Genomic DNA, 10,944 nt, shown 5'->3' on the forward strand with positions numbered 1-10,944 from the left:
ACTTAGAGCTCAATCTTTCTATTTAAAAATTTTAACTTCTTGAAAAATTAGATCATTTCTTCTCCTTTCTTTTCCCCTCCTACTCCTTCCATGCCTCCCACTCCCTGTCATATTCATGACACCTGCTTCTTTAGTTATTATTATTACCACACACACACAAACACACGAGTCTACTGATTCCGTTTAGTGTTGCTCCTATGTACATATGTAATTAGGGTTGACCACGTAGGATTTAATAACTTACCAGGGCACTCATCCGTGAAGAAAGTGGTTCTCCCTCTCAGTAGCCTTTGATGGCCTATAGCTCTGCTCCACCCAGGAAGGTAGAGTTTAGTCTTGGTGTTAATGGGATTAAGAAATACCTCTGACATACTTTCATCAGTGCAATGTCACACGAAGTATTTTCTTTGCCCTAAAATTTATTTACCTCTGATCTCCCTACTCTTGCCTCCCACTGAGTTTATGGCCTCCATAGTTTGGACCTTTCTAGAATGCCTTATGCTGTAAACACAAACTATGTAGCATTTTTCAGACTGGTTTCTTTCACTTGGTAATATGCATTAAGCTTCTTGTATGGCTTTTCGTGAATTGGTGGCTTCTTTCATCATGTGTAGAGCAGAAGATTACATATTTGCTCATACCGATCTTTGTACATATGCATATGGATGCCTGAACACGTGTGTGAACCTGTGTTTAGAGGTAGAGGTCCATGATGTACATTCCCTCAATTACTCTACTTATTTACTTATTTATTTATTTATTTATTTATTTTTGCAGCAGAGTCTCTCACTGAACCTGTAGCTCACTGATATGGCTAGGCCCACCTATTTTTGTCTCCCAGCACTAAGATTATAGCAGTATGTAAGATTAAAACAGTGCTTGCTGGGGACCTGAACTCAAACCTGCATGCTTGCAGCTTTCTTCCTTTTTCTTTCTTTCTTTTTTTTTCTTTTTCTTTTTATTTTCTTTTCTTCCTTCCTTCCTTCCTTCCTTCCTTCCTTCCTTCCTTCCTTTCTTTCTTTCTTTTTTCTATACGGGGTCTCTCTGTGTTAGCGTTGGCTGTCCTAGACTCGCTTTGTAGTCCAGGCTGGCCTCGAACTCACAGCGATCCGCCTGCCTCTGCCTCCTACGTGCTGGGACTAAAGGCTTGCATCACCACGCCCGGCGCTTGCAGCCTTCACCACAAGCATTTTACCAACTAAAGTAGCTCCCCAGCCCTTTGTGAACCATAGTTATTTAAACACACAGCAGCTACTGGTTGCTTCTAAGTTTTGGCAAGGATGAATAGTGCTTCTAAAAACATCCAAAAGTAAGTCTTGGCTCACACATGTTTCCAACTCCTTTGATTAAATACGATGGGGCCTGATTGCCAGATCATGGTAGCAAGAGTATGGTTAGCTTTGAAAGAAATCACAGAACTTTTTTACAAAGCGGCTGCACCATGTCGCATTCCCACCAGCAATGGAGCACGCGCCCCTGTGCTCCACATCCTTACTACAGGTGGCGTCACTCTGAAGGATATGCTCTTTCTAGCTGATGGGTAGCGCCATCTCCTTGTTTTGCTATCTTCCTAAACGAGTTACTATCCTTCTAGAGTGTCGTGGGAAGTTTGTATTCTTCTAATGTAGGCCTGCTGTGTAAAGTTAATCGCATCAGTGTAACCTCTGTACAGCCATCTGACACGGACACACAGCTACGCAGACCTCAGGTTTATGTCGTTCAACGCGGACGGTGGTCTCCCTGTCCCGAGGAGATAGAGAACAGATGAGCAGACACTGAGAGCGGCATTGAGATTGTTTTTCTGACCTGAGAGAACAGCCTCTCCCCGGGGAGCCAGCCGCCTTTCCTTCTCTCATCTGATCCCTTTTGAACCTGAACAGACTGGCCCTGGGCCACAGCCCATGGTGGCTACAGGAGACAGTGAGTACCACAAAAAGAGAGACACTCAGAGCCCCCACATTTGTTTTATGTGTTCCCTGGAGCCCTCTGAGGCTGGTGCCCCTTGTTAAGATATTGCTATGACCTCTGGCTGATTTGGTTATTTTGATTCTACCTCTTAAAAACGTGCTTGAAAAATTAAAACAAAACAAAACTGTAGTGGCTGGGTTTTAAACTACAACTAGGTATCAACATTATTTTAAAAAAAAGGCTGAAGAAATAGGATCATGGTGACATGGCTATCTGGGAGGACTCTTCTCGTGGGGCTCAGTGGGTGGCACGGTCTCCTCGCCCGCCGTCCATGGAGCTCCTGATGTACTGGCTGTTGGTCAGAGGTGGCATCTTGCATGTACCACCATCTGCATTTGTGTTGGCAGCAAAGCCCTGCTTCCCAGGCCCACATGGTTAGTGGCCCAGCAGTCACCTCTTTGCTTTACTGTCTCTCATCAGAAGCAGTTTGTTTCCTAGTTCTTAAACTCCCTGACTAGCACTCATAACTAGCACTCATAACTAGCACTCATAACTAATTAGCACTCATGCAGTAAATGTTGCGTTCTGTCATGTTAATGTCCACCGTTGCCCTTGCTTTTAGAAATTAAATCTTCCCCTTCCATTCCAGCACATTATTTTTAATATAATATTTTATTGATTCTTTGAGAATTTCATATAATGTATTTTGAGCATATTCACCCCAATTCCTTCCAGACCCTTCTTCCATATGCATCCATCCATACCTCATGTTCCCTTTCTTTCTTTCTTTCTTTCTTTCTTTCTTTCTTTCTTTCTTTCTTTTATTTTAATAACTTATTAAGTCTAGGTAATGGGGCATCCATTGAAGCTTGGCCAACCAGCCAGGAACCACACCCCCTAAAGAAAACTGGCTCTCACTTCCTTTACCACACATCAGTTGAAGGCTTGGGATTGGGGCTTGTGTGTCTCTTCCATCTGTGTTGGAAGGTTGAATGTCTTGATCTTGTACTGTATTCATGGTGTCTCCGCAAGACACTCCTTTCCCCTCTCCTCTGTGATCCCTGGCTCTTTAATCAATCCGTCCACCCCCTTTTCCATAATGTCCCCTGAGTCTCGTATAGAGGGGTGTGTTATAGATGCCCCAGTATGGCTGCAGTTCACCATTATATATATACATACATACATACAAACATACATACATACATACATACATACATACATACATACATGCCCCATGTATGGCTGCAGTTCACCATTATATATACATACATACATACATACATACATACATACATACATACCCCATGTATGGCTGCAGTTCACCATTATATATACATACATACATACATACATACACACACACACATACGTACACATACATTTATATCATTGCACATACATATAATAAACTACCTACTGCAAAAAGAACCCCACAAACAATTAGAAATTATATAAATGTTACATTCATAGTGTTTTGGCTCTTTGTATTTGGCAACCTTGGAGAAAACATCTTTCCTATCTAGGTGTGTCTAGAATCCTGAATGATATATATCATATCTAATCTCTGTCTACTTAAAACATCTATCTAGACCTAAAAACATCTTAATCCCCTAACAACTAAGCTTAATTGTAAAACCAAACTATCTGGTCTTCAACTTCATCAGAGATTTGAGAAGGAATAAAATTATTTATCTGAGTAGACAGAAAGTGCAGGTTAGCAGCTTCCAAAATGAGAAAATGACAGAAACAGTTTGCTGCCTGAACAGCTCACTATTTTAAATAATACACTGTCTCATCTTTTAAAAAAAAGATTTATTTATTTATTATACAAGATTCTGCCTGCATGCCTGAAGAGGGCACCAGATCTCATTATAGATGGTTGTGAGCCACCATGTGGTTGCTGGGAATTGAACTCAGGACTTTCAGAAGAGCAGTCAGTGCTCTTAACCTCTGAGCCATCTCTCCAGAACCCCCCCCCCCATTGTCCCATCTTTTAAAGTGACATTGTTTGTTACTTTTGAATGGATGGATTTTCCTAATGATAAGACTTCATGTCAAATCTTGTGGTCTGTTAAATTCTCTACCTTAGGCATTAAGCTATGAGGCATAACTTAAGGCTGCTTTGAGACTCTTTCCTTTAACCTATAGCAAGCACATCAGGGGTGTGGATTTCCATTCCACTGCACACTACAAAGGCAAGGATTCAGCAGATCTGGGCCAGGGCTTGTCACCATCCTCGCCTGAGGTCACTTAGATAGAATGCCTGTAACCCAGGCATTGGATCAAACAGGTGGGACTGTTCTCATCTCTGATCACGGCAGCCCCCAACCCATCTGACTTCCGTTCTGTCATCCTGATTCTCGACTCCTGCTAAGGTCCTTGAAAATGTCCCATATCTTTACAGTAGAAGCCAAGACTCAGCCGGGCGTGGTGGCACATGCCTTTAATCCCAGCACTTGGGAGGCAGGGGCAGGCAGATCGCTGTGAGTTCAAGGCCAGCCTGGTCTACAAAGTGAGTCCAAGCCAGCCAAGGCTACACAGAAAAACTCTATCTCAAAAGAAAAAGAAAGAAAAGGAAAGGAAAAAAAAAAAAAAGCCAAGACTCAGCAACACAGCAGTCAGCTCAGGATGGGAAATTTGATGCTAATGCCATTATGATTTTGTTCCAATAGCTGAAACAATTCCTTTCTGTATTTTAAGCCTCAATTCTTAATTGTTTCTTTTTGAAACTGAGGAGGAGTGTGTGAGCTAATCCTGAAAAAGGGGGCTCTTTCACCAAACTTTCCATAGGTCTGTAGAGAGTGGCTGTTTAGCCTAATGCACATGTAATTTGATAAATGTCATGTGTTCTTTTAAGTTTTTTTTTCTAATTATTATTATTATTATTAAAAAGTAGGACAATGGTGAAAAGAAGGAGGGGGTGGGTAAATGATCCTGAACCTGTTCCTTGTGCAGCCACAGAACACTGGGAAGAAAGGAGGCGGGCTGGGAGTTCTCTAAACCAGAGCCTGCTCTGAGTATCAGCCAGCAGTGTTCCTAGCACCTCCCCTCTCCTGGGGCTGTCCTTTGCGGTCAGCCATTCTGCATTCCTCTTTGCAGATTGTATAATGAGCTTGCTCATGGCTTTTACAAACGCAACGCACGTCTCGGTGCTTTGTGGTCATATAGCTCTCTACTGTGTAACTCAACTCGTCACGGTCATCCAGGTAGCCTGCCCCTAGTTTTTGAGTGAGACAAGCCGTGCTTGAAGGAATCCATCTTTCTCCTTGATTGGTCCTGAATTCTTCATACTGCCTTAAGCTTAGCTCCCAGAAGTGACACTGATGAGCTAAAATATGTGGACCTGAGACTGCTTTTAGATGTAAAGTTCTCTCCGTGGATGCTCACAGACTTCCGTGCTGTGGATCTGAAGAGTGCTGTCCTGTTTACTGTCCCATGAAGCACAACCCACAGCTCCACCCGGAGCACTTGGCTCTGCAGGCCCCATGGTCTCTGTTGCAGAGAGCCTGACTCTGTGGGAGTTGGTGCTGGCCCACTGTCATGATCATAGGGAAGCGTCCTCCGGAGGTAGTATTTCTCCCAACACCTCCCAAAGCCAGGTTCCCTCCTGCCTGGCACCACAGCTGGACCATCTTTATCAGGAAGCTCCCTGTGGCATCTCCAAGACAGTAGTCTTGTCTGTGGCTTCCTATGAACCACATCTAGGTGTGCCAAGTCTATGGGATTTTCGTAGTAGTTAGGTCAAAATACATACACGCGTGCACATGCACACTCAACACAGGCACACAGGTGTACATGATGCCTTTTGAAACTACCTGAGCAACAGGACAGGATCCCAGGTAGTGTTCACCGTCCTGAAGTCTGTTTTCCACTTTCCAGGCTTGTTTCAGCGTCTGTCCATAGCACACATGCTTTTGATTTTGCAGTTCTAATCATAGCAGACATGGCTTATTCTGCTTTTCCAATTACCTGCTAACCATTTTTCCATGTTGCTATATAATTTTCATGATTACCCTTTGCTGGTTGCTTCATATTTCACCGAGAGGGTGGATTTAACCCTTTCTTTATTCTTGGACATAAGCGGTTTTCTTTTTTCTTTTTCCTCCCTGCTGCAATGCAAATGGACACGGGCATCTTCCTCTGTACATTAGCTGTACCCTGAGCTTATGGCAGAAGTGAGACCTTGACGTTGTTTCTGGGCTTTTTAGATCCTCCTGATAAAATGTGGCTCAACTTAATCAGGTTACCCCAGCATTAAAGGTGCCCGTCTCATCAGAGCTTTGTGGGCACTAAGCCTTGGGCAATTTTAACACTAAGAACTTTTGACACCCTGCTCTTTTTCCCAAGAGCACACAGGAAAAGCCCGAGCTTGGCGGGGAGTTGGCATGCAGGTAAACCACCAAGGCTTACAGTTCCCTGGAGTGGTCTCACCTGGGACTGTGAGGCAGTTCTGAACGCTGGCAAAGTCGCCTTGACCTGAACTCCGGGGATGGATGACTACCAATGTTCCGTACATTTCTGAGCCTGGTCTCGTCTACAAATGGGGCGGTGAGACTAATAGACTGTTCCTTGGGGCCCTTTGAGACTATGATTAATGAGAGGTACTAGACTAAGCTCAAAGTAGTGCAGAAATTGTATTGGGGTTAGAAATTTCTTCTTCAGGAACAATGACATTTAGATAGCGGGAAGACCAGGCTCCTTGTCATAAGTAAATGTTCAGGAGTTTGCAGAACAAAAGTATCTCAGATGGATCCTTCTGGTTTTTGTTGTTGTTTTTTTGTTGTTGTTGTTGTTTGTTTTGTTTTGTTTTTTGTTTTTTGTTTTTTTGTGAGTTTTGAAAGTTCCATGTTGGGTTGGTTTGTAGTGCTCGGGCTGGGCAAGTGTTCAGCCATGGAGCTGAGCTCATAGCCCTAATCCTGGCTAAAAGCAGCGAGGGCAGCTTGTCTCAAGTCTTTGAGGTTGGCTGTGTTCTCTACGTATCTGCTCGGGTTTGAAGATGAGACAGACTTCCCCCCTCCCCTTGACTTCTCTTCTGGGCCAGTGAGGCTTCAGTCCTGGCTGACTTCTAACTTCTGAACGAGGGCGGGGCTTCTTGCCAGTGAAACACCTCCTCCCTCCTTCATCATGGCCACCCTCTGTGTCAGATCACTGAAGGTCAGGATCCCAGGCCCTCGGGATGTGAGTTCCAGCCTGCGCTGTAGAGAGGGGAACAGCACTGCAGCTCCTGCAAGCCCTGTGCTGGATCTGCCTGGGGCATCCTCTTGTTGCTGTCCTCCCTGGCCCCCTTGGCTGGACTCAGATGTGGTACCTGCTGCTTCTGAGCAGAGAGACAGAGCCACTCCAGGGACCTCACCAAAAGCACACAGCCCAACACAGTCAGCACCTGAGTACCACCCTTCATCTGAGTCTCTGTGTGGGTTTGCACAGGGTGGGGGTGGGCGCAGGGGCGTACATTATTTCTGCTTAGTGAAACTCAATAGCAGTGCTTCTTAACCCTCCCTTTAACACGGCTCCTCATGTCATAGTAACTCCCAACCATAAAGTTATTTTTATTGCTACTTCATAACTGTCACTTTGCTACATTTATGCGTCGTAATGTAAATATCTGGGTTCTCTGGTGGTCTTAGGTAACCCCTGTGAAGGGGTCATGACCTACAGGTTTAGAACCATGCCTCTTAGAGGCCTTTAAAGCAGAATTACTACATCCCCTTCTACCTTTCTGCAATGTGAAGCCAGCGAAGGCAATTCTAGTGCCCTGTTCTGTGATTATAACAATATACGAGATGGGATCATTTATAAAGGAGGGAGGTGGAGTTTAAGCATGGCGCTGTCATCTGCTTGGCTTGCGGGGGAGGGGGACTGTGTGCTGCTTCGACTTAGGACAGAAAACAGACAGGCAGCTGAGGAAAATTACAGAGAGGGAGAGCAAGAGGGGAAGCTAAGGACGCCTCGTTTTCATAGCCACCCACTCTAGTCTGATTGAAGCTATATGAAACCCTCATAACATCCTTGTCACCTCGAACCCTCATAACATCCTCATCACCTCTGAAGGCCTCTGCAGTGACAGGATTCCGCAGGAGGCTCAGAGGGGACAAACAGGACCATTTCTAGGGGAGGGCTCTTCCCCCGTGGCTCTGCACTGGAGGCCTTGGTTTTCTGCAGTGAGTATCACGCAGAGCCAAAAGCAGCCTCCCATGTGCCAGCAAACCAGCCTCAACACTGTCAATTCTGTGTTAACACCTGCTTGCAATGCGGGGCCAGGACTAGAAGGGGCTGTACTTCCACTCAGTTATCTCCTGGCCCGAGGGGAGATGACCGCAGAGCACTCTAGGAAGTGTAGGCAGTGTAGGAAGCTGGGACACATGAGAGGTGGCATCTGTCTGCAAGCCATCTTCTCACAGCCCTTCTGTGTGCCCTTCCAGCAGTTCAGGCAAGACAGTATGCAAAACAGTTTCCTTGGGCTGGAGTAATGGCTCAGAGGTTGAGAGCACTGCTTACTCTTCCAAAGGTCTTGAGTTCAATTCCTAGCAACCACATGGTGGCTCACAACCATCTATAATGAGATCTGGTGCCCTCTTCTGGCCTGCAGTTGTACATGCAGGAAGAACACTCTATACATAATAAACAAATATTTAAAAACAAAAAACAAACAATAAAACAACCCAGTCTCCTTGTGGACGTTCCTCAGGAATTTCAGAGTCTCCATACTTAACACATTTCGAACGTTTGTGTTAATGTAACCATTGTTTTCGCTCTTGCTGAGGCCAGGAAAGGTCCTAGAAGAACAGAGCACTTCTTTCACTAACATGCTTGTTATAGCCTTTCCTTGGCACTGGAGAAAGAGCATCTTTAATACAAGCGAGCAGGGATCAAGAATTTACCAGTGCTTCTGGGCTGGGTCACACATTCAAATTGTTGCCGATCTGGGATCTGGGTGGTCTCTCTCCCTGCATGCCAGAGTGTGAATGTCCTCAACAGTCCTAACTAATGTGTTTGTCACCCGTCCCCCATTGTCTTACAGCCTGCAACGTTTGGTACCTGAACTCTGTGGAAATGGAGTCCCTTACTGGTCACCAGGCAGTCCAGAAGGCCCTGTCTATGACTCTGGTTCAGGAACCTCCTCCAGTGTCTACAGTGGTACACTTCAAGGTGTCAGCCCAGGGCATCACTCTGACTGACAATCAGAGAAAGTAAGTGTGGGGTGGGAGGAATGGGACAGCCTGAGGTCAGCATCCGGTGTCTTTCTAAGTCATTTTCCATTCTATTCTTTGAAACAGAATCTCTTAGTAAACCTGGAACTCTGGTTTGGCTAGACTGGCTGGTCAGTGAGCCCCAGGGATATGTCCCATGCCATGCTGTGTACCACCCCCACCCCTACCCCCATGCTGTAAATGCTACCCATGAGCCAGCTCTCCAGCCCCAAGGCTATTTTCTTTTAAGTTTTTTTTATTTTTTTAAAAGATAAAGTATCCTTTAAGTCATTACTTAAAAACCACTGAGATGGACCAGAATTTACTGGCTTCTGTTTTGGCATCATTACTTCCATAACTGACCAGAGTAACACAGGGTGGTATTAGAAGCCCTTGGGGCAAATGCATGGGATGCAGCCGGTCCTGAGCCTTCTGGGCACCAGAGCCTGCCTGAGGCCCCACACCTGCAGTGCCTTCCCCAGAGCCAGTTCCTTACTTAACACATCGTCTGAAGCTCCTGAATAGCTTGAAGGCTCAGAGTCTTACACCTACTGATTTAGGATGAAGCTGTTGGCTGCTTTAAACTCTGATGTTTGGTGGCGGCTGCTGCTGCTGCTGCTTCTTCTTCTTCTTCTTCTTCTTCTTCTTCTTCTTCTTCTTCTTCTTCTTCTTCTTCTTCTTCTTCTTCTTCTTCTCCTCCTCATCTTCCTCCTCCTCCTCCTCCTGCTCCTCCTCCTCCTCTTTCTCCTCCTCCTCTTTCTCCTCCTTCACCTTCTTCTCTTCCTCCTCCTCCTCTTCTTCCTCCTTTTCTTTCTTCTTCTTCCTCCTACTCCTCCTCTTTTAAACCTATGCCAGAGTACCTACCTCAGAAGTTAGCAACTCATCTAAAAAGTGCAGTGGGCACATGTCTTCCAAAGCACTGTTGGTGTGGGCTCAGCCTTGGGAGAGCCAAAAAGTGCAATGGTCCTGCGTTGCCTCATGTGCCTTGTCACTTGCCCCTCAAGCTTCTTGTAGCTCATAGACCCATCCTTACCTTCCCTGTGGCTGATCATCCATCACTCTGACCCCCTGTAACAGAAACTACCCTCTCTCTCTTTACCTACCCAACAGGCTCTTCTTCCGGAGGCATTACCCTGTAAGCAGTGTGATTTTCTGTGCTTTGGACCCACAAGACAGGAAGTAAGAACTTTGCATGTTTATAACCAAAAAGTATTCTTTTTTTTTTTATCCTTTAATTTTAAAACGTTAACATGAGTTCTTCTCTTCAATTCTCAAGGTGGATCAAAGATGGCCCCTCCTCTAAGTAAGTCGCCAGCGTTTCTTCCCTATTTGAGGATAACCGCAGTGCAAACTCAGTTCTAGATTTGCAGAGAAGGGCTTACTTAAAAGAAGATTGTCAATAGGGACATTTGTCTGAGTTAAACTGAAAGTAAAAAAGTAGGAGATACATGTTCTTATTCTAGAGCCCAGGCTTGGACGGTGTTGGCTTGCCCACTGCAGTAGGTTGGAGGTGCACTTTCTATATTGTATCTGTAGAGTCCTTTTTATTTTTTCTTTCTTTCTTTTCTTTTCTTTTCTTTTTTTTTTTTTTTAAAGACAGGGTCTGTCTGGATTAGCCTTGGCTATCCTGGACTTGCTTTGTAGACCAGGCTGGCCTTGAACTCACAGCAATCCGCCTGCCTCTGCCTCCCAAGTGCTGGGATTAAAGGCGTACGCTACCATGCCTGGCCTGAAGAGTCCTTTTTCATACACAGATTTCTTGGTTCAGCAGTATGTGGGTCAAGCCCATGTGAAACACTTCCCCGTCTTGAGGGAGTGTGTTCTGCACCTTTGGCCAGTGCAGTCT

General features: G+C 45.2%; 1 protein-coding gene across 8 annotated transcripts in view; it reads left to right on the forward strand.

Annotated features, from left to right (window-relative positions):
- TNS3 (tensin 3) overlaps window positions 1-10,944 on the forward strand; it is a 413,668-nt gene that overhangs the window by 221,648 nt on the left and 181,076 nt on the right. For all 8 annotated transcript variants that reach the window (XR_014782789.1, XR_014782790.1, XR_014782791.1 and 5 more), the window contains 3 exons: window positions 8,930-9,098; window positions 10,209-10,277; window positions 10,375-10,401. Coding sequence is in view for 5 of the 8 variants with exons in the window: in XM_084800091.1 (XP_084656217.1) it covers window positions 8,930-9,098; window positions 10,209-10,277; window positions 10,375-10,401 (265 nt within the window). In the remaining 3 variants the exon portion in view is untranslated. The remainder of the gene's footprint in view (window positions 1-8,929; window positions 9,099-10,208; window positions 10,278-10,374; window positions 10,402-10,944) is intronic.

This window comes from Acomys minous (assembly GCF_964271855.1).
Source record: "Acomys minous genome assembly, chromosome: 10".
Classification (NCBI taxonomy): Eukaryota; Metazoa; Chordata; class Mammalia; order Rodentia; family Muridae; genus Acomys; species Acomys minous.